General features: G+C 34.5%; 1 protein-coding gene across 4 annotated transcripts in view; it reads right to left on the bottom strand.

Annotated features, from left to right (window-relative positions):
* Window positions 1–25,495, bottom strand: part of TfAP-2 (transcription factor AP-2) — a 134,420-nt gene that overhangs the window by 46,499 nt on the left and 62,426 nt on the right. The window contains exon 1 of one of the 4 annotated variants that reach the window (XM_085658850.1): window positions 8,677–10,619. The exons of 1 other annotated variant lie outside the window; for it this stretch is intronic. In XM_085658850.1, coding sequence (XP_085514976.1) covers window positions 8,677–8,958 — 282 coding nt within the window. In that variant the 5' untranslated portion in view covers window positions 8,959–10,619. Of the gene's footprint in view, window positions 1–8,676; window positions 10,620–25,495 lie in introns of those variants that run through there. 2 more of the 4 variants (XM_085658847.1, XM_085658853.1) reach the window with 2 other exon arrangements.

Here is a 25,495-nt window from a genome sequence, read left to right on the forward strand (position 1 = left end):
AATAGGATACTAATCGGGAAGATTATTATTATTATTGAATTTTAGCCTTGCTCGATATCTATTTATTATTCTGTTCCTCATTTTTCTTCTTTTTCTTCTTCTTCTATACTTTGCAAATTGAAAATAAATTGAAAAGAATAGTAATTGATTATTCTTAATAGTGAAGACGTTTCGTGGTAGTGTGAGTTACTCATGACAATAAATCAATCGAGTCTAATTTGATAGGCAAACGTCTTTTAATTTGTCGATCTTTCTTTTTCTACGGTGACCTGTAAGAATATCTCGTATATTCTTGTATGATTTGTAGAGTATAACTGTACTTCGCATATTCATTCAACTGCACTTTAAACACCTCTAAATCTTTTTCGACTTATGCAGAAAAGTATGTATGATCGGTATGTCAATATCGTATCGACAAAAGTTTAAATTCATTTTTTGTGCGTGGAACAAGACGGAAATATAATTTTTATTAAGCAGGATAATTCGATGAAATTGTCGTACAGGACGTAGTTAAACATATAGAGATCACTGTACATTAACTGTTATAGTTATATTAAATTAATTAGTAATAAGAATTATTAGAGCATAACTTGGAAACAAGATCAAATGGCTAGGATATTTGTATATTAATGTTTCCGCTGCTTTTGTAATCTTAATGCACGTTTTAAGTGAATCTAATGCAATATATGAATACATAAATGAATCCCTATAAATATACAAAAAAAATTATGGAAATAATATTAAGGAGAATCGTAGAGAAAGAAAGAGCTCAATCGATCTGTTTAATTCATGGACTGATGGAGTTCAAATCGAACCCGCCTACTTGAACTGGTAACAGGTTCCACGCCCTGTCCTATAACGTGGCGGCAATATTTAAACATTCACCGGTTCGGCCTGCTTCTGTAGGTAGTTGCATGTGTACACACACGTTTGTCACTCTCTCTCTCTCTCTCTTTCTTTCTTTTTTTCTCGTTCTCTTTCTTTTTTTTTCTTTCTTTCTTCTTGTCGAAGGTGTGCACATGAACTTTTCGGAATGGCGTAGATAGGCTTCCTTATGTTTAAATCCATATAGAAGAGGTAAGTACAGGTAGATAGAGTAGAACGTAATCTGCCGAAGGGTATAGGCCGACATGTTCAGGTGCTTTAAAGGTTCTGCATGGCAATGCATAAAATTTAGCGGCGAACACCCCCGAAGCTGAAAAGGCTCTTTATTCTGGAACCCTTTCAGGACAAGCGACACACCTTCCAGGCTTCCGTATAGTCTGACGACGTCCGATCGACGAAGATAGACAGAGAGAAAGAGAAAGAGAAGAGTTAATCATCTCTTTCTATCTTTCTTCCTTAAGCGAGAATGCATTTTTCTCAAGCTAATTTTGAAACCAGCTTGTTATATACAGGCTTTTACCGAAGCTGTCGTAAACGAGCGGACATTGCATTAACGATGCCGATGATCGATGCTTCGTAAATCTTTGGTCGTTAAAAAGTTCTCGCGATTAATCGATTTTCATAGTTTAACAGTTCTTCGTCGTTCACCTCTTTGTCGTTCATCTCTTCGTTGTTAGGTATATAATTACATTACGTTGAAGAGTAATTGAGATAAAATTCATGATTCGTCGTTGGACAAAATGTTTACGTTCTTAAATTCTCTCTCTCTCTCTCTCTCTCTCTCTCTATCTATCTTTATTTCTAAACAAAAATCAACGGTAATATTTCGTTGGTCGTTTTGACAAGACATACGATTTATAAGTCATATTACTTAGGAGAGATTCTATGAGTCATATTCAGATGTACGCGTCTCTACAGAACATCATTGCCAGTATCTCCCCCCTCTCTCTCTCTCTCTCTCTCTCTCTCTCTCTCTCTCTCTCTCTCTCTCTCTCATTGGAAGTAGGACAGCAAAAGGTTAACGGTTGTATCCGCATGCGTAAGTTCGAGCATCGATACAAGAATCGACGATGGAGCCTCCACGATCAAGAGAGACAATGCTTGGCAGTTCAAGGCTAATCTCTTCTCCTTGGAAGAAAGAATACGTAAATAAGTAAGTACTATGTATGTATGAAACAAAAGTGAGATGAACTCCAATCGCCTTTGTCTTGCCTTCTTCCGAAGAGAGTACAATGGGTTAATAATAATGAGAAATCAAAAAGATGAAATCGTAATGCTTCTTGTTTCTTTCTTCTTCATCGTTATTAGAAAGTGTCCAAGATGTGTTCCTTTTATAAAAGTATAGGAAAATCATTTCATAAATATCTTTATCATCCGATACATCGTCATAGATTTCAGTCGTTAGGACCACTTAATTGTATCTACGGTCGTTTAGTGTTAACGGGTAATTGTCCATTGAGATTATTGTATCTTCGTGACGATAATTGTTTTGGTATGATTTCGTTAATAATTATCCAGTTTTCTATTTCATTTCTACGATCACACTTAATGTTATATATAAAAGAGCAATAAATGAATTTCTAATGTTTATCGTACGTTGAATATACCGAGTGTCTTGTAGAAAACATTTATAGTTTTTATATGAATTCCATGAGATATAAATATCTTTCTCTCTTAAAAGTTGCCATTACCGAATGCTTCGTCGTTTTCAAGTATTCACGTAGATCCGTCGACTCGTACATACATGAAAAAAAAACGGGCAAACTGCGCTTTGACAAAGATAGAGTGCATATAAATGAGTGCAATAAAACGTTTAATCGCGGTACCGAGTCTACGGCTAGTCATCGTCGAATGGAAAAGAAGCAACGAGAAAGAGCACAAGAACCTTTTATGACACGGCTAGCATACGTTTATTATCTTCCATGGATAGCGTTTGTCGACGATAAGTGAGCTTATGTTTTTAGATGATGGAGATCGGCCATTGCGGTTGCCGAATGAAACATAGAAAAGTTAGCGATTCTTAAATTTCCTTTGTTAAATTTGTTAAGAAACATCGATTGGATAAGCAGTAGATAGTAAATAGTTCGAATAAGTTATGTTCTTAATAATAACATAAATAGGAAGATCTAATGAAACAGAAGACGAAGAAGACGAAGAAGACGAAGAAGAAGAAGAAACAGAAGAAAGTGTTACGTTATTTCGCTGTATAGTTTTAACATGAATTTATTTTATATCATGTTACGCTTCGTTATATTCACTTCACGATGCGACTATTAGCATCGAGAACACGCGATTCTCCTTTAGGAGAAAGGAACGATATCTTTCCAACTATTTCTCTATCTTTATCTCTTTTTTCTCTTTAGACGAGCCTCCTCGGCCTTCCTTTTTACATTGATACAACTCTCAGACGTTATCGAAAGTCCGCGCATATTTAATAGCAGCTCCTAATAAAATCTCCACAAGAAATCAAATGATTGTATCATGGCATTCTTTTACTTTTTGTTACTGAGTTACAAGACGACTTGCAAGGCTTATTTGTATCATTGGTGTCGATGATGGCGGCGTTGAACGCCGAACAACAGAGCGAAAACTTACGTTCCTTGTCGATTTATTTGCAATCGATGAACTTCTTTCTTGTTCTCTCTCTCTTTCTCTCTCTCTCTCTCTCTCTCTCTCTCTCTCTCTCTCTTTCACTCTATCTTTTTTTCTCATTTGTACTAACAAGTAAAAGGTATTTACTTACCACCAAGCAAGAAATAGGAAATATCGTAGCGCAAACGTTTTACGCGAATCGACGTGAGCCGGAACGCGAACCAGACAAGGAACCTAATTTACATCGTTATCGAAGTTGTCGAGAAATGAGTCAATTTGTTCATAGAAAAGACGAACGCTTAAAGTTCGAGCATAGGAATAACACGTATTTGTATAAAATAAAAACAATAATCTGATCTATGACATCTTCGAGTTCTTTATGCGTTCTCGTACTTTAATAAATCCGAAATATGCAAATTATTAAATAAGCCAGCTAGCAAAGAAACGCATAGCTTCAACATTTTAAGCCTTTGGCTACTGCACCGGCGCGCGCGTGCACGCTCCTGTTTGGAGATAAAGCAGAAAGAAAGAGAGAGAGAGAGAGAAAGAGAGAGTATAATAATATATTGTACTGGTATAAAATGGCTGTTACACGGATAAATTTGCCCTCCTTTAGCCTGCCATTTATTGAGTTCCTGTTGTATTTGCACGTAAGAGAGAGAGAGAGAGAGAGAGAGAGAGAGAGAAGCTGCTTGCTTCCTACGTGCTTTGGCTATGTTTATACGTTTTGCGGTGCGTACGGCGCGAATGGGATTTAATCCAGATCTTTATTGCCTACCTCAAAGCCCGGCTCTGGCGGGAAAAAGGAGCGCACAGTGCACGAGCACTGAGAAGACGACGGAGGACGTAGTTAAGATCCGAGTAGTGTCTCCTTTGTCCTCTCGCAGCTTCCTTCCTCTTCTGTGGAGTAGGTGTATTCTTTCTCTCTCTTTCTCTTTCTTTTTCGGTAGAACACGCTTTATTTACTGCCTTTTGGGCGAAAAGTAGGATTTGTCGAAATTTACAGGGTAAAATTCGTTTTTTGAATATTCCGATATATGTGTCACCTACATGAGTACGTTAGTTTCTATATATATAGGTATATAGATTTCTGTGCTTATGTATAAATATATATATATATATATATATATGTATACAAATTATACACTCTACTATACGAGGACGCATTATGTACTTCGTGCATAAGCAGAACATCCTATGGAATCTATGTAAATATGGCCCAAGTTATCGACGCAGGTTGGTATTTGTAAATTACAATGTCTGTAGAAAAAGAAAGAGAGGGAGAGAGAGAGAGAGACAGACAGACAGACAGACAAAGAGAGAGACAGATAGACAGGCAGACAGAGGAGGCAAAGAGAGAGAAAGAGAGAGAGAGAGATTTTTATTCGCGAGAATGTAACTTTCTCTTTACCTTTTGCCTCGATAAATTCTAGCAAACGTATCGCGCGACAGTATCTCGGATTACGCATGTGGTTGTGCACTGTGATTTTGTTCTGTTTTTTTTATCTTTTGAAAGAATGAAAGCGAGGCCACGAAGTTGTCAGTGCTTTGTACTATGTTCTATGAAGGGTTAATATAGTAATTACTCAGATAGTTTTCTACCTTTTTCTTCTCTTTTTTCTTTCTCTCTGTCTTTCTTTCGCTCATTTCTTCATTTACTCTTCGTGGGGTTCTCACGTGCTACCTACGCATCTTCGAGCTCGCATAAAAATTCGCCGTCATCTAATGTACTTACGGCCCGCGTGAAATCACGTTTACGAGCATAGCAATTTTGATAATCGTTTGGCAATCTTCGCGTTGGCACCGTCTCAAGATCTTGCTTGGAGGATAATTTGCGTGGGGCATCATAAGAATTGTTTAACAATATTGTCCGTCTATATCTGTGCATTTATCTTCGAATTTCTCTCAACTCTTGTCTTCTTACTTCTATCTATATGATCGTTCATACTCCTCCCAAAAAGTCGTTGAAGCTATCTTGCAAATGCTCTTGCAAGTACTTACTTGATTCCCGTTATGGAAGGTTTCGAAATATCGCGTGGGTGTGAGCGCTTAGTAGGAACAGAAAACGACTTTTTCGTCAATGACTTTGAGGAAATATGCTGATGTGGCACAGTTTGTCTAGTTGCGTAATGATTTCAAATAACTTTGTCATATAACGGTATAATTTAAATAATAATTATTAAAAATATCAAAGATTTATTAAATGAAAAGTAGTTAATTATAAATTAATTATTGATAATTTTCAAAAACAATAAATTTTATAATTTTATAATTCTTTTTCATAATTTTAACGTCTTTTCGTAATAATGAATAATAAGCTGTTTTGTGAGCAAATAGTTACAAAAGAGTAAATCTGAAATTTCTAGAGTATTTGAAATTGCATTCCGGAAATCACGAGTGCAAACGAACGGCAGCAAGCACAGTTTATCATTCATGGGTAAAATTTTAACGGCTACCTTCCGAAAGCACAAACAGTATATCAAAAACCGCTGCACGCACGGCATCGTGCATACCTATCATTATCTAAGACGCCACAAGTGTTTTATAACTGGCCTTTAGACTACCGCGAATCGTGGTTAAATTTTCTTAGTATAAAATTAGTACCCTCGAACTAAAACTTTGCGACACTCTTTCGTGCGAATAAACATTTATGATCTTGCGGGTCGATCTTTGCCCTCCCACTCTGGACCATCGCGAGAGCGTTATAAAAATGTCATAAAATGTATGAACCATAGAATTATGCGGTTTATGCGTATATGTTTCACATATGTATGCATTATATGTATTATACGTATTATACGTAGGTATGCACGATTGTTTTTTCAAACAAAAAATGATTCCTCTTGATTGATTTGTAAGTACAATGTTCTTTTATAGATGCAAAATGATAAGGATCTAAATTTCAAGGAGACAATCTCTTGAGATTTTATCGTAACAAGTCCGAGTTGGCAGCAATGCTGCCACTGAATTCCAATTTTATCAAATTGAAAATATTATCTATAAATAGCATTTATTCGCGTTCGGAAGGTCTGGAAAGTATATATGCTATTTGCACACAATATATTGTGTAAATAGCTGAATTTGGTAGCTGAGATCTTACGCCATGTCTGGCTGAACACGTTTTATAGAGAAAATTTTTTAATGATATTTTTTGATACGAGTAAAATATTACGTATACGATTTACGTATAAAAGCCAAACGTTCCTGAAAGTTTGGATAAAGTAAAATGAAATTGTCGAAAAAAATATGTAGACTCGTATATATCTTTGATCTTCAATTTATTCTTGCTCGATATGTGATCTATCGATCAATCTCGATGGTTATTTATCCAAGAGCAATCGTTCGTCATTTTTATTCCTGTCATGATCGCTAGTTAATTGAGATTTAGCTCTCTGTAAGCTTAATTACTTTCGTGCTTTGTAGTTAGCTCTGTGGAAATATATATTTTGTTCATATTTTGTTAATTACATTGATTACATTGTTAATTACATTGTTAATTACATTCGTCGCAATATATATCTAATTTTGTTTAATATTGTTGTGCGATATAAATGTCCGCTTCTAACAAATATAAAACAAGCTTGTCTCGGCAACTTTACTCTCATCATTAATGAATGTCGTAAGAAATGAAATAGGAAGAAAATTAATAAAATAAAAAGACTTCCTATGCAGATTGCCGATAATAAGCAGCAATTAATCGATCAGCAAATAAAAAGATAACTGCATGCAAAGATCAAGAATTATTCAAGAAGATCGACTCGCGATCCATGGGAGAGTTGAGGAATGAAAATTGAGAAAGCAATATTTAGTATGTAGGTACACATGCACGTTTGTATATAGATATTACGTATATATACAGGTGTAGGTATATGTATATCAACGACTTTGTGAAAGGCGATATAACTTCACCTTTTGATTATTTGTACATATTCCTTCGAAACAAGGCGATGAGCTACGCATGTTAAAATTATCACTTCGGGATTCCTTTAACTATGAAATTCAAAGTTTATCGTTCTCTTATTTTTCCTCAATCGAGGCAAGATAAAATCGTCGATCGTGTAGAAAAGTAAGGGAGACTGATAACGATCGTTGCAAATTATTTACGAAATGAATAGAAGAGTAATATTGATGGTATTCTTACGATTATTTAGATTATTTGAGCTAGTCAACAAATCTACGATTATGATCATTAATGATGGAATCGGTAACATCAAAATAACTATGTTAAAGATAAAGTATCTATGTATGCCAAATAACGTATCGTCATGTATCGAGGCTTGATTTTTCCTCAAACTCAAACAATTTGATCATCTTATAATTGGAGTTTACAGAAGAATTCTACGAGAGGTCAACGACGATGATGACAACGACATCAACGACATCAGTCCTGCCTACGCAAATACGATAGTTACTATAGGCTTACCGGTGTCACCGTTCGCCCTCATTTTAGAGCTGGACACTTTCGTTCCTTGAAAATGTATCGTAAAGTCAAACGATACTGAAGATAGAGAAAAAGAACGTATTAATAGAGAAAAGAAAGAGTCTTGCTTCTATAAGTATATTGCTGTATATTGTATATAACTCTCTAATCTATTATTGATAATTCTTGACTTCCAAAATCTACTGATCGGAACGGTGTATATCATATTGAGAATCCACTATAATGAAATTAGCACTTCCTGAAATTTTTTTACTGAATCGGTTATCCCTCTCCCATTCGCTTTTGAAAGTCAATCGTAAATAATGTATTTAAGTAAATAAGGTATCATTGAATAGGTAAGAAGAATAAGAAGGAAGAAGAATAATTTCCATGCAGAGAAATCTGCGCCTCTTTAAGAGAACTAGCCTCGATTTGTTCTAGTCCTCAATCTATCCACCTGATTTGTTGCCGCGCGTCAGCCTCGTTGAGAGTTCTCCTACAGAAAGACATTGGAACAGGTATGAGAGTGATATACGTAGGCGGACACTCGGACACCGACAAGTCGAGCTTTGTTCAGCTATTTTTCTCTTACCATGTGAGAATTTCCTTTTCTATAGCTGCGAAAGGACAAACAATTCGTGCGGCGTTCCTTCGAGTCGAAGGACTATTTCGAAAATAACTTGATCCGAAAGACGATACCGTTACCTTGAGATCGTTACGGTTTCTAATTTTTATCGAACGAAAAGAACTATATTCCCAAAGTATCCTCGAGGACTTACATCGTCACGTTCGTCTTGCAGTTCATCGTCGGCGCTATCCTCGAGGACGAAAGCCACGTCGTTGTTGTTCCTTGTTAAAGAAGGTAGCTTTCTCGGCGTAAGTTCTTCGCCATCCGTGTCTCTCTTACGCTTGCCATCCCTCTGCTCAACCAACGTGCTCGCTTCGTGTTCTTCCAACATGTTGGTCACCATCAGTTTCGATTCGACGCTCGTTGGAGACACGACTTCGTCGAGCGGTGACATTGTCGTCTTGTCGGCTTCGTTGCCTTCGAGAATGGACATGATGAGGCAACCGTTTCCTTCCTTTCTGCCAGTGAAAAGGAGTTCTTATTCTTTTATCGTAGAAAAAGAATGTTTTATTTCGACATCGTGAAAATCATAGTAGCAGGTACTTATTCACTCCATCACCGAAGCCGACGACATTTCATTCGCATTTGCAGGCATTAAACTCTCCGACGGCAAGCGTGAATACGCGATTGCGAATCTAGATCTTTTTTTCTCTCTTTCTCTCTCTTTTTCTTCTTGTACAAATCTTTCCTCCAGGCATCGAACTCACCGAGCAACGACGTTCAACTTACTTTCGCTTTCTTTCGAATCATTCGTGCCATTGTCAACCTCGTACTTACACATTTTTGCCTCGTAGCTTCGCTCGTCTATTACAATATAGTTACTTGAGTTATGTTTCAGTCGACGATGGACACTCAAGTCGTTCTCTTCACGGTCCGATTTCACTTAAGAATCGAAGCGTTGCCAATGAACCTACGTTTCTATGAGCACTGTTTCCACCTCGCGGAGACTTTGTCATTATTTCGTTGATTATGTTTTCCGGTTTCTTTTTACGAGCCTAGCGCCGTTGATTTTTGCGACGTTTATGCGAAATTCACAAAAAATTAAGTTCTTCGTCGACATGCCTTGTTAGGAATAGGAACCTCGTTCGATTCTTCTTTCGGTGTTTAGTCCGTTCGAAGTTCAAGGTAAACGATTCACGTGGATCGTTATGAAGTTCGTTGGAGTGCCTCCGGCGTGTCGATCGTTATGTAATTGCTTAGATGAATTGCACTGGTGCGAACAAGAGGAAGAAAGAAGTTGAAGAGGAACGGTAAGAATAGCAGCAATAGTAGCAACTGCAGCAGTAGCAAGAACAATAACAACAAAGTCGACGACGACAAACGTGGATGAGAATCACTTTAAGAAGAGAAAATCAATACGAAAATCGTTCGACTCAAACGGACGTTGACGTACGCGAAGGAGTAATCACGTGGTCGCATTCCGGCTGTCACGCGATGGTGGAGAAAGAGAGAAGGAGAAGGGGAAGAGAGAAGAGGAAGGTGATTTTGCCCAGGGGTGTTTTGAAGGAATCAGAGTTCGAGTGGGATGAATGCACAGGTGGGTGTCACGACAAAAAGAAAAAGAAAAAGAAGAAGAAAGTGGTGGAGGAAAGGGAAGAGGAGAGGAGGGGAAAGGTGGACGAGTTTCGGAAAAGTCTATTGGGAAAATTCTGCGTTGGCACACGCACGTAACGAGTAGAACGAAACGCGCGCGTATTGGTCGAAGGTCGGCGAGAAGCGATCGGGCGACACCGCGTTGGCGCGCGCGCCTCTCGAGAATGGCCTAGAGGCGAAAAGAGGAAAGGATCTCCTCGAGTGGCGCCGCCCGCGGCAGGAGGGGGCAATCTCTCTGTCTCTTTTTCTCTCCCCCCTCACCAAGACATCGTGCGTGCAGCAAGTGTTGTTGGATATGCTGGTTTACCACCACCATTACCATCGGCTACCCACCACTACCAACGTCATTGTGGTCTCATAGTGATATCACCAACACCGTCGAAGACACCAGCTGTCTTCTTCCTCCTTCTTTTCTTCTCACTCCTCTCTTCTCTCTTTCTTTCTCCTATCTCTCTCTCTCTCCTCTTTCTCTCTCTCTTTCTCCCTCTTTCTCTCTTTTTCTTATCTCTCTTGATGTATTCCATCTCTGTCCCACCACTACTCTTTCCATAATTTCCCCTCTCTTTCCTCCTTGATGTTATCCAACGTACATGGTGTCTCCGTTCTGGCTGATCCCCGACTGGACTGGTCATTCTTTCTTCATCTTGCTTCCTCCTTCGCAGATAATGTCCTCTTTTTCTTTTCTATATCTCTATGCGATACTTGCATTCAACAAAAGAATCGACCACTTCGAATGCACCCTTTTACTTCGACTTGCGTTTTCATTCTTCCTTCTTTTCCTATTTTTTCTTTTTGTTTCCCCTCGTAGCCTTTAGCCTCTATTGGTACTGAGTTTCCTTCTTTTTTGCAAATTTCAATTTATCGATTTTTTTACATTCATCTTATATGATCTTTGTATGTAAAAATGAATTTTTCATTATATTTATGATGATCTTTTACAAGATTCTATCTAAAATTTGTATGATTCTTTTAAGAGATCTCTTTCTATCATCTCTATACAAATCTAAGTGGACTTTCTCCGTCTTTCTTTTTCCTGCGATCGCTCGTGGTAGGCACACGGATGAACGGTGCGCCTACGCATGGGAACAGGTATCGACAAGTCGCTGCTCGAGTTCGTTCGTTCGTTCGTTCATTCCTTCCTTTTCTCTGTTCTCTTGCGTGCGCCGTTTTGCTGGCAACACGACGTACGACGTGTCGCTTCTCTCGTGCACTGCGCAACGATCTGATCTAATACTAGATCTCTTTCGGAGACCGGTCTCTCGTTACCTTCGTTTTCCGCGCCTGTTCTCCCAATTAGTCTCTACGTCCTCTGTAAATACGCACTCGCGCCTCGATGGGCTACCAATGAGTGCATTCAAGTGCCATTGGCGTAGTGTAATTTTTCTCTGTATCATAGATTAATCGATCATATTATTTTAACTTCGAGCGATAGATTCCATCATTATTAAAAAAAACTTGCCGATGAATTTTACGTTGCTATTTCGAATTAACAAATTTTATTATAAAATTCATTTTAACGTTTAAATGTTTTAACGTTCAGATTCCAATATTTTTATCGATGATTTCTTTTTTTATTCGTTTTTTATTTTCCATTTGCTTACCCAATGGATAGATTAATCATACGCCATTGAACGACTAGCATACTGGGTCGCGTGGCTTCTACGCGCGTCTAAAAAGGAGCCGAGATTTCTTGTTGGGTTATCCGCTTGCGCCGATCCTTTAAGAAACTTTAGAATTTGCCGGCGTATTCGGAAGCAATACGATGGTAGATAGATATAGATAAGCGCGATCACTTATAATTTTTCTGTACTCTGTGGTTAGGTATTAATAAAAATATCTCAATTTCAAAATTCTACATTAGTTGGTGCAGTTACCGTGCGTCGTTGAAATACTATCAATAAAGTCGTTAGATTTGCAGCTCGTCAAAATACCAAAACGATGACGAAGATTACGAACACTGATTATTTTTTTCTCGTTTTTCCGTCTCTCTCTCTCTCTCTCTCTCTCTCTCTCTTTCTCTCTTTCTCTTTCTATTTTCCTTTTCTCTATACTCTTTATTCGATCGAATGCGAACGTAATGAAGCGAGACATCATCTCTGCATGATTAGGTTGTCGCTGATACGTCGGCTTCGATAAGGGACTACCCGATCTAGTATATTTATGGCTGAGGACATTCCTGCATACGTTAACCCAAATATAAGCGAGAACGAAGGCGTAATGAGTTGTTCATTGAGAAAGAATGTATCTCTTTTCTATAGCAATCAGGTGAGTTTATATAATTTAAACACCAATAAACTCGTTCTTTTCAAGTGAGACATTACGTATACTTACTTTACGAGTTCTAAAGGAAAAATACGAAATAATACTAGCACAGTTTGAGTTAAAAACTTTTGTCCCTTTGCCGATTGAAGGAATGATTTCTTCTATATATATATAATCTCTTTTCTTTTAAATGTCTTCGTTTGTTGTTGTAATCGCTCGAGGAATTCGTTTCTTATATTAATTAGCAAAATATGTCAATCGCGTGGACGATTAGCTAGTCTAGAGCGTTTTATCTGTTGAATAAAAATATTCGGGTCATGTGAACCGGCAACTGGCAACAGTGGACCTTGGATCGGTGGCTTCCGAGACAGAGGCTGCTCCCTTCAGCATACCAAGACAGATCACCTCTTTTTTTCCCCTTCTTTCCTCCCTCGGTTTTACGCGCACCTGTCCAGCCAGGATGGACGGTATTCTGATCGCTCTACTCCTTACTTGTGGCTCCGCTTCTCTATCATTCTTTTTCTCCTTTCTTTCTTTTCTTATTTCTTTTTTAATCCGCTATACAGATATGCTTCTAGAAACCGCAAGTGCATCTAACAAAATGCGTCAACGTCGTATTACTCGGACGTTTTCTCTTTTCATCAAGAGTCGACGATTAAAATTAGATAGCAGACTCGTTTCACACGCTCTTATGCCTGTTAAACATAGATTAAAAGAAAATTTTACGTGATATCGATTGATTAAAATTTCTTTAAACAAATAAGATGTACGAAGGAAGTGCAATGATGTGATTCAGATAGATATAACGTTGTTAATGAAAGAAGAGACATATGATTTCAACTCATGTCAGAGAAAGAGAGAGAAAGACTGAGAGAGAGAGAGAGAGAGAGAGAAAGAAGTATAGGAAGTCGGATGATAAGTTTTTCACTCGTTGTAAGAGGTCCTTTCGATAATGGAGTTAGAAGAGTGATCGTATCGAAAGAGAGTATGAAACGTCGTTGTCATCCTTCTCACCTTCCAGCTTCTCTTTTGACGTTCCCGGGAGAAATCTTTAAACATATTTTCATGTCTCTCGCGAAGTGCGGGGGTTCGAGGACGAAGGAAGAAGAGGAGGGGGAAGTTGCGGCGTCTCTGCCGGATGCAGATAGCGACGTCCGTGTCATACAATATGTGGCCACGTATGGGTGCCTACACAATATCCCCTTGATGGTAAAGGCCATATAAACTGTACGATAGGACGTCGTATTCGCTTATATAATATATTGCTCTACAGATGGTCCCTTCTCGTCTTCGCTTTGGAATCGCGTTCGCTCGTTCGAGTTTCGATCCCAATAGACATCCGAGACTTATCTTAGACCTTTCGATTTTTTCTCCCTAAAGAAGAGCATGTTCTCGTTGATTCCAGGCTGAAAGGCATATTTAGCGTGTCGCAGTTGTATATCGACTGAATACAATCTCGTGGAACCGATGACTCTCACGGATTTCTTCTTTTTTTTTGTCATCTTTAAAAGGTCATCGATAGAAAATCAATCAGAGATGTTCTAACTCTGAAGGTACGATGATAATTTTACTAATTTCTCTTAATAATACATAATGGAAATTTTTAAGATATAAATTTCGAATAGATAGTTCGAGTATGAAAGGAATTTGAATATTTGCCACGTTGGGGTAAAGTTAATTGATCAAATTTTCGAATATTTGAAAAGTCGTAAGAAAAAATAAAGAACAAGAGAAAGGAAGAGAAAGATATTTTTTATTAATAGTAGAGAATATCGATTGAAGCTGGTTCGATCGTATGTAATCTTAAGTAAAGATAGGCGTGAAGAAACGCGATCAGAAGCGATAAGAGCGTATCGATAAATCAAAAGAACGATTGTGAGAGTTGAAAATGGTGCGGATGTTACGTTGCGGAGCGCGTGTCGCCGCAACAATCGCTGCCAATGCTCTGCCTTCTCTGGTCTCGTTACGATCGCAATCACGATCACGCTGCCCCGACCATTCCCATTTTGCTTCTTTATCTGTTACTCTGACCAATGATAATGGTAGATAGGCGTGGCCTCTTCGAGATTTGTTATTACAATCACATTCTGGGAGTGAGAGCATGAGCGTGATTAGGCAAAACCTGAGTTCTCTACAAATATCGTTTCCATTATTTGTTCGCTGTTGTTTAAAATGATCGTCAAAAAATTATACCAATTAAGGCAAGTTTGTCGAGACCATGTTTTATACGATTATTCATTATAAAATAAAAATTATGAAGAAATAGACATTAATTATAAATAAAAGTATTTGCGAAAAGAATGTAACTAGATATATTTTTTAACTTAGTTATATTTTTCTCAATTTCAAAAAACAAAGCACTGTGTTCGTTAAAATAATTATATTGATACTAAAGAATTATTTCTCGTATACGTTCAGGAGAATGTGATTAATTACGATGCATGGATTCAAATAATAGTACTAATGAAAAGAAATGAAAAATATCAATATTGATTTGAAATTATTTCAAGCAACAAAATTTGTAATCGGCTTTTCATAGAATAAGAAAATATCTAGTACAGGAGATGTTACTCGATTGATGGTAGGAAGGAAGAGTGTAGACAACACTCGGCCATTAGGACACGTAACATCCTTCGACGAAGGCTGCCTGCGGTTTTGCGATGAAGAGATGGTTGCTTTGCAAGGTAGATGAATACTGCTTGAGCTCTCAAGAATTGCACGTTGCGATATCGTGTTCGACTCGTAACGTATCTACGCTCCATTCTCATTATTATAACTTACTCTCTTTGCATTTCAATGTAATCGCGTTTCGTTTCTTGATTCTCTTTCTCTCTGCTTTTTTTCAATTTCTTTTTCATCTTTATTTGATCTTACTCGATTATGTATCACGTCGAAAAGTTTAATAGGCTGATGGATTATGAACTCAAAAAAGCTTTTGACTATACGTGACGTGTGTGTGTGTGTGTGTGTATGAGAGAGAAAGACAGAGATAGAGAGACAGAGACAGAAAGAAGATGAAGCCGTTATTCAAGAAAGCTTGCTGATAATTGCAAAAGAAATCGCCCTTGGTAAATTTACTTCAGTCGAACATTCTTAAGTTGAAAAGGAAGGAAAGAAGGAAATGTTGATCGATTCAACGCGAAGAAAAGATAAAAATCAAATTCTACATTCCGATTCTTTTAACGTCGAAAGCCTTCAAACAAGTAAATACGTAAATAAAGCAAGTTGATTTCCTTTGCTTAACAGATTTCTGATATTATTTCCAATAATTGCGAGAAAATGATTTGATAGAGAAAATCTTTCAAATCTGAGTTTTGAGATATCTTATATATCTGATCGAAAATCACGAGGTATCGTTAAACGTCAACGGGCGATATCCATGTGTATTATTGCCAATTATGATTCGATCCAGAGATAAATTTATGTATCTACGTGACAGATGTATCAAGCTTAACGAATGTAGAAAGATGTGACTTGAGATGATTCCGTGCTCCTTGTTGTAAATGTTAATAATACGAGAAGAGAATATCATTTGAGATTGAAGGATGGAGTAGGGTAAGAGATATGAAGAACAAAGTTAATATCGTTATAGATGTATATAAACGTGAGTATATATTTACTTACATGTATATATGGTACATAAACGAGTTACCAACTCTTTTGAGTTACGCGACTAGTGTATCCGCGAGTAGCTAGAGAACGGAATAAAGATCAGACAAATATTAACGACGTGCAATGAATGTGCCTCGTGTCCGGTTACGTGCTAATGTGATTTTACATGCCGAATGGCTTAACAGTAACAACTTTGTAGTATCCCGTTAGGTCGTACCACGTATTACGATCACGGTTTCGATCGTTAAACAAAGTAAAAGAAAGGAGTGCATGCACATAAAGGAGCAGTCGTAACGACCACCGGGATATAATGGTTATAATCTAAAAGTAATAAGAATAATTTTGTTCGATGCGGTTAAAGTGGATGGGAAGCCGTGAAGGGGATGGTTGCGATATCGACGTCAGAGATATTGAGAAACTATGATGAGCATCAAGAATACAAAATCGTATTCTGAATTAATACATATACATACACACATACGTCTTTAGATTCCATAGCATGTAATATTAATACTTAGTAATTATGACTTTTAGTTCTATTTTATAATGAACTAAATATATAAATATTAAATATATAAATAATTGTATAATGGAACATTTGTAAATAGTATGCGTATCTAAAGTAATTGGTAAGCTTCAAATAATAAAGATTTTATTAAATGAAAAAGGTTCGTTTATATTTGTGCATCCTATCATAGGATAAAAGAATTTGATAAAAGAATAATTATATTATAAAACAAAAAAATTATAATGAACAAATATTTATATAATGAATTATGATTTTTATAAATCACAACAAATAATTTTTTGGATATTTATTTATTTATTTTTTTCAAGAGGGAGATTTTCAAGTCGAATGGAAAACTTGAATCTCGAAGATCAATTGTTCGAAAGGTCGGCCTTCGCGTATAGTAGCAGATATTTATATACATATACATACATAAGTTCATACGTATATACACATACGATATTTCTGGCATTTACGATGAGATCCGGGAATGACGAAAGCCTGTGCGCACGAGTTTTTGTCAATATGCGTGGCGAAGCAGGTATAGAAAAGAACAAAAACTACGATGGGAAGTCGTTAGACGGAACTCTTGCTCCTTGAAAATACAAAATGTTAGGGCGATTAATTGCTCTTCTAGCAATTGAGATCTCTACGAAAGCTAGTCTCTGTAACGAATGAAGTTCAAAATAAACCAATAAAAAAAAAGAGAAAACTGTACCTACAGTTTTTACACTGCTTTTAAAAAAATAAAAGGAAAGAAAGAAAGAAAGCAAAAAAAAACGAAATGAGAAAAAATAAGGAAAACAAACGTATGAATGAAAAAGAATGATTCTATCAATCTTTCCAAAATCTCAATGATCAATCGAAATTTCTGATCTCTTGTGTTTCTCATGTCTTTCGAGCTTTTATATCACAAGCTGAAGCACCGAAGATGTCGAAAGAAATTTCCGTAGACGGTTCTGAACGTATTACTTCGTTTTCTACTCCTTTTCTCTCTCACTCTCTTTCTCTCACTCTCTCTCTCTCTCTCTCTCTCTCTCTCTCTCTCTCTCTCTCTCTCTCTTTCTCGTTTGTTTTTTCTTTTCTCCAACCACTCATCCAGCCCTTCTTCCTCTTCGAGTCAAGATTCCGCTCTGCTCGCGCTCGTTTGGTCCAGCCCAGCATCAGGTCAATGCCCTAGTGACCAACGCACCTTGTTCTTCTGGCTCGTCCGTTCATAAGCCGTACGTGTGATCGCCTTCGTCCGCTCACGTACATAAGTGTGCGTATGTGTAGATAGTATGGTTTCTCTTTCTCTTTCTCTCTCTCTCTCTCTCTCTCTTTGTGTGTGTGTGTGTGCCTATTCATACGTGTATGTGTACGTGTACGATGAGTCGATCCTGCGTGAAGTCTCTTGGAGAGTACACGAACGTTTTGCTCTTCTGATATTTCTTGATGAGTGTGCGCACTCACGAGCACACTCGCGCGCACCTATATCTTCGTAAAAAGAGAGACACGCACGTTCACAAGCGCGTGCTCGATCTAGGGCAACGAAGCCCGCGTTGGAGAGTACGACTTTTTATCATCCACTTAAGCTAGCTGAGATCGAGCGAGATCCTTAGAGAAGAAGGAAAAAAAGAGGAAAACGCCCCATCGAGACGTTGGGAAAAACTTAACTCTGACAAGTACGAAACGCGTATCCGTCAAATTGAAATCGTGACACTTTGAGATCGGAGATATACGGAAAAAAGAAATCATTTTTCTTTTTGATTATTTGGATAAATATTCTTTAATCACGTAGATAAAAAGATATAAGCGGTGCAATAGTTATATTGAAGTAATAAGCAATGAGTTATCATTTAAAGAAAATTTGCTTTTTATTATTTGAACATAATTTCTAAAGAATTAACTCGTATTTTGATTAGTAACAAATTAAGTGACTCCGCCTATATACTCGTAGTCCTATCAAGAACTTATCTCGATTCGAACTGTCCCTAAAATTTTAAAAGCTGATATTATGAGTAGCACGTAGACTGTTGTATGCGTACTTCTCTCTCTTTCTCTCTTTATCTCTATCTTTCTGTCTATGTACTATAATAAATATGTGTAAGATCTCAAACTAGTGCACTTGTCTTCCGTTTGGATGCAACGAGCGATGCAAGGAGCGTCCGTATTATACGACGCGACTTGTTCCTTTTGTCAGCAAGGGATTCCAACAGGAACAGGATCGTGATCGAGAAACTCATATTCGCGAGGAAAGAAAAGGAAAAGAATAATAAAAAGAGAGAAAGAACATATCTCGATCGTATTGAATACAGGCACTCGTAAAACGAATGTATAAGGAATTATCTTAGATTCGCTTTAGCTATGAAAAGAAAAGCGATCCGCGCAAACGTAATCGCGAAACCGCAAGATCACTCTCGGAAAAAGGCAATGGCGTAGATACTATGTCGTTATCGAAGCTACGTATGCGGGGGCGTTTCTTAAGTTTAACGAGACCGACGATCCGTCTCTTAATGCATTGGCAACGGCTACAATTTTATTCAAATATTTTTATGTAACGTACAATTATTATCACATGTATCTATGTAATATATAAATATTGAGTGTATCTGTATTTTATATATATATATATATATATAATATATATATATATATATACTTTACATAATTTATATTATATATAAATATGTTTAATGTATACTATTAATTAAAAGTTATTAATAAAATGTGTACGCGACTAAAAATGATATTTATCGTTTCCAATCACCTATAAATAGATCATTAATAAATCAATAAAATAATTATTAAAAATGATTTAATGAATGTTGAATTTCCTATAAATTCAATATAGCTGTAACAATCAAGTAATGATTAACGACGACTGTTGATCGCAAACCATGACCGTTTCGGACGAGTTCTGATACGATTACTGATTATTTATTTTTTCACGTCAATGATAATTCTCTCTTCTCTCAATTTACAATTTTTAACGAAGGAAGAGAGGAGTGAAAGAAAGAGGCATGGTAAAAAGAATGAAAAAGATAGTCGCGTAAAATTGTCGAGGTTAATGATTATATAAACGTTAAAAAAAAATTCATATGAACGAATTTTAAAAATTCGTAGTAAATAATTGATCTAAGATTTTTCCTTTCAAAGATGGTACCGTCACAATATTAAAAATTATTGTTAAGAAGAAGAAAGAGAGGGAATTGATTTTGAGATATTCGTAAAACAAATTTGCGAAAAGGGTCAAAGATGTCTACGCCATTGCAAAAAGGAACTAGACACAGGGTGGTCGAAGATTCCTCGTACATCAGACGATTCCGAGCGTTGCTCCGGCACGTAGATAATCTGCAGGTTTTACCGTGCATTATACTACAACGTCGAAGGCGTCTCCTCCTCCTCATTCTCTTCTTCCTCCTTTCATGCAGCCAATGACACAGGACACGAGGGGGACGCGAATTACGTGCCGTTTCGTGTCCATGCGAATCCCTTTCCATTCAAGCTTTTAATTTCAACGGTATGCCGCTTCTTTTATTCCTTCTTTTTTTTCAATTAGATTTGATTTTTTTTTTAATCAAAAGAATATACGATATATTTGTCATTTATCGCAGAACATATTCATTTGTTAGGTCAATTTTAATACTTTAATTTAATATTTTAATTTCCTTGTTTTCTTATCGTTTATCTCTTGTTTTAATTTCACTTTAATTCGAATTATTTCACATGATCAATGGTATAAAGTAATTTCTATTTCTCCATTCTGTCATCGATTAATCGAATAAATTGAAAGACGTTCCATTCGTTCCAAAGATTCGCTTTTTTAAACGAGACGCTCACGATTCTAAGCTTAGATTATAAATGTTTTCCTCGTAGCCTCGTCCAAATCGTTATTCCATCCAAGTTGATTGTGAAACTACTTTGTTGCTATTCTCGATTGCACGGTGTTTCTCGACGAAGTTTACATTCGCATTTGTACGGCTATTATATGTTAGAGATCTCTTTCAATGAGCTTTTATCTCTCACTCTTTCTCTCTGTGTATAACTCGCTTTGCTAATAACGCAGTAGTCATTGAAATCGGATGTAGTATAGAGAATCGCGCGAGCGGATATGATTAATGCATGAGAGACATTTTTGAAGAGTGGAGTGAATTAGTAGACATGCCGTACTTTCTAGTCGACTGACAATATGAAATATTTGATTATACTCGTTCCTTTTTGAGATCATTGATCGAAGACAGAGGTGACACATAAAGGAGAATTCGTAAGAGAATTTCGATACATACGAACGACGTATAGCTAATTTATCTATCTATTCCCTATTTCGGTCCTGTCGACTGTTCAATTTTTATTTCATTTATCGTTTGTTTGGAATCTTGTTGGAAAAAAAACATTTTATATTCGATGATGAATAAGAATTCTAATATTTCGATCGACAAGAATTCTTCCAAGAATCTTCGAAGAATCGTTCCATCACGATGTCCGATGTATAATTATTATCGAAATGATCAAATAAGAATGATAACGCTATGATAAACAATTATAAATGAAGCTTCCAAGATTCTCATTGCACATATATCGCAGTCTCCACGTAGAGATTAATGTATGTAAGTACTAAAGCATGCGTTGAGTCCCGAACGCTTTTCACTGCGTAACGTCCATCGTATACACGATGTCGGGCATAATTACTTGGCAAGATTTAATCGATGTGCTTCGAGCTAATGAAAAATTTTTCAGTGTGTGTGCCGCTATCGATAAGAAGATACTATCTCTATAACAGTAAAAAATATTTTTGATCTCTTTATTCTTCATTAGATATTGAAAAAAAAACGGAGGTGGTTTAAAAATGTATGCAAATATTGTAAATATAATAAATATAATGATATAATGTGATAGTAATTTATAATACTACTACTACTAATAATAATAAAAATAATGAAAAACCCGTAGGGAAGAAAGAAACCCAGAAAAATAACCGGAGAAATTCTTTATTGTAATAATAATGATGATGATGATGATAATGATAATGATGATAATAATAAGTAGAATACACCAACAGAAGTGATTATATTGAAAAATAATATCTACATATCGTCCTCATAAATAAACACTAACTCATAATCATCATACAGTCATATTACAAATATACACCATGTTATAGAAAATATACTGACAATCCTATAGTAACAGACAAAACAAACACAATACCAACAGTTTAGGTATCATATTAATATACAAAATAAATAAGACTCATTGACATAGCCATATCCAAAAACTATAACATCAAGAGCAAATACTTTGAAAAAATGAAGAAATGCACACGCTAGCTCAGAAAATCAGAAAAATATGAAAATAGGACAAAGTTATAATAGTACCACTCGTTATATCAACCAAAGGAATAATAACACAAACATTCATCTAGAACCTACAGCTACCTGATACATTTATTCATAAATACAAAAAACAGTAATATTAAATACAACAGTAATAGTTAGAACATTCCTGCAATAATTACATTTATATGAACTTAGATTGTACGATCAAAGAGGAAAAAGCCTCTGTGCGAAATATACATATATAATATGAATAAAAAAAATACCAATAATAATATACAACAGTTTGAACAGTTTCGGTTAAATTCAGATATACGGATCTATTCAAAAAATCTATATTCTAAAAACATGTAGCATAGATAGTACATTAGTTTAAACAAAATTAATATCCTCCTTTCAAATTAATAGGAAAGACCCGTTTAGAAAAAAGGAAAACCATCCAAGGTGAAAGTAAATCGATGAGGATAATAATAATAATAATAACAACAACAACAACAACAACAACAACAACAACAACAACAACAACAACAACAACAACAACAACAACAACAACAACAACAACAACAACAACAACAACAACAACAACAACAACAACAACAACAACAACAACAATAATAATAATAATAATAATAATAATAATAATAATAATAATAATAATAATAATAATAATAATAATAATAATAATAATAATAATAATAATAATAAAAAAATTATTGCATGTAAATCGAAAAAAAGGAATATAAAATATTAAACAATGAAATCCTTTAGAATTTAAACCAACAAGAAACATATAAATATAGGGGCATTCAAGAAAACATGAATAGAACACAGAAACAAAAATTAAAAAATGAAAAAAGAGCAAGATAAACCACTATACTTAAAAACAAAATAAAACATGCAACGTATTCAAAACTATTAATATTTTTGCAATAACAATTTTAACATATTCTTTCAGCATAGTAAAATGAACGAATACAAATCTGGAAGAAGTAAATGGAATCAATAAATTCCAATTAACAAAAAATAGATAATTCCCAATTTGCATACTGAAAGAATAATAATAAGCAAAAAAGAAGAAGGAGAAAGATTAATAAACATTAAAGATTTATATGTAGGACAAATAGATATACTACTCAGAAGAGCATACACTGCACAAAGCAATAGTAGGTAAAAGATATGCACCACTTAACCTATCGTAACTACAAGTTCTACGAAAAATAAAAAACATAAATTAACGAAAGAAATTAGCACAGTCAAAAAAATTGATATATGAAAGACATTATAAAAACGTTAACAATGATAATATCAGTAAAAATCTAACATAAAAATATTCGCAAAAAGGTTATTCGCAGAAAAAGGGATTCGCAATAGCTTTACGGGACTAAGTAATTGCCATAAAAACTACAGAAAATATATAATGAAAAATATAACTATAAAAGATGATACATTTAAGTAATGTCATCAAACAAAAAGCAATAGTTAGTACCAACTAATAGAATGTAAACTAATAATAGAACGGGTTATAAAAGTAATATAGAAGAGGGGAAATAATTGACCAAGCAATAACACAAAAATATAATTTAAATTCAAACGATACATCATACTAAATATATAAATTATAGACAATAATCGGAAACAAAAATTACAAATTATAAGGATAAGACCATATACACGGACAAAACGATATCACATTACTGATTACACTACACAAGATAAAAAACAAAAAGTCACTTACTCTTAAAAATATATCAATATCAAGAGATATAAATATATTAAGAAAATACAGAAAAAAGTAGAAAAATATGATCAACTGACAATAGAAGTGCAGAGAATATGACAATAGAAGTATCACATATCATCTAACTCAGTTTGGTTTGAACACAACATTACGTCAGAATTCGAACGGCAACCATTTTAAAAACATGTGAAATAGTACGGAAATTCTTAAATTAAGAATATGCATGCAATAGTAACATCGTAATTGATCTGACAATAGTTCGTTTATTAAGATTTATCCCTGATGAAACGTTGGGCAAACATACTTATACGAACAAAAAAAAAAAAAAAAAAAGAATAATAATAATAATAATAATAACAATAATAGTAATAACAATAACAATAATAATAATAATAATAATAATAATAATAATAATAATAATAATAATAACAATAATAATAATAATAATAATAATAATAATAATAATAATAATAATAATAATAATAATAATAATAATAATAATAATAATAATAATAATAATAATAATAATAATAATAATAATAATAATAATAATAATAATAATAATAATAATAATAATAATAATAATAATAATAATAATAATAATAATAATAATAATAATAATAATAATAATAATAATAATAATAATAATAATAATAATAATAATAATAATAATAATAATAATAATAATAATAATAATAATAATAATAATAATAATAATAATAATAATAATAATAATAATAATAATAATAATAATAATAATAATAATAATAATAATAATAATAATAATAATAATAATAATAATAATAATAATAATAATAATAATAATAATAATAATAATAATAATAATAATAATAATAATAATAATAATAATAATAATAATAATAATAATAATAATAATAATAATAATAATAATAATAATAAAGTGTAATAGATAACGAAGAAGGTGAATGATTAATCTTTGATACGAATAATTTTGTTTTAACAAAACGAATAAAATTAAATTTATTTGATACTTATTAACAAATATATAGAGTTATAATAAAGTTGTCATCTTGTGTTTGAAAATTAAACGTTGTGTTGCTTCGACATAAATTTTGGGCGAACATTGACGGCTAAGGATAAGATGATAGATCGACACGTGGAATTACTCTTATTGGCTTCGTCTTTTCTCTTGCACGATGTACCATGAATTGCCTCATTAAGTGTATCTATTTACGCAAAGGTATAGAGAAGAACTAGCATTTTTCTCGATGAAATGTCGAAAAAGAATTTAACAAAACTCTTGATGTTTTACTTTATTTAATATGTAAACCTTCGCAATTATTCTAAGGAATCATAAGAACCGTAAAAGCAAAGAGAAATATATAAATTAATTTTCATATCCTTTTTTTTTTAATTTATTTGTAATAGAAATGTTATTGATAAAATGTAATTCAGTTTTATTATTTCGAAGTCGATAAAATAAATAAAGAAAAAATAAACTATTATGCCATATACAGAGTGAATTAATGTTTATGTTTATAATTAATTAATTTTCAAATGAATAATGAATCTGATATCCAAATGTCGCAGGATACTAAAACCATCTGTTGATTAAGTTGAACTCAAAATCTCTTGTTATCCTCGTTGCTGGTTCAGTACTCTGTTCAAGATATAGAGATCTTACTTACCGACTATATTACCGACATTTGCTTTTTATCGGATGAGTTTACGCAGCTGAAATTATAGAGCCCTGCATTTATCTGTCGAAACATTATCTGTATTATCTGAGGAGTAAGATTTATAACTTTAAATAAAATGCGTGTTTAAATTCCATGTTAAGCAAAGATTATTTTTTAGATATTTAATATCTAATACTTCGACACTATATTGATTAAGTTTCTTAATTCTTCTTCGTAGCCATTTTACAACGTTACTCGAAACCTATAAGAGGACATCAATT

This window comes from Vespa mandarinia, chromosome 1 (genome assembly GCF_050613455.1).
Source record: "Vespa mandarinia isolate Hongniang chromosome 1, ASM5061345v1, whole genome shotgun sequence".
Classification (NCBI taxonomy): Eukaryota; Metazoa; Arthropoda; class Insecta; order Hymenoptera; family Vespidae; genus Vespa; species Vespa mandarinia.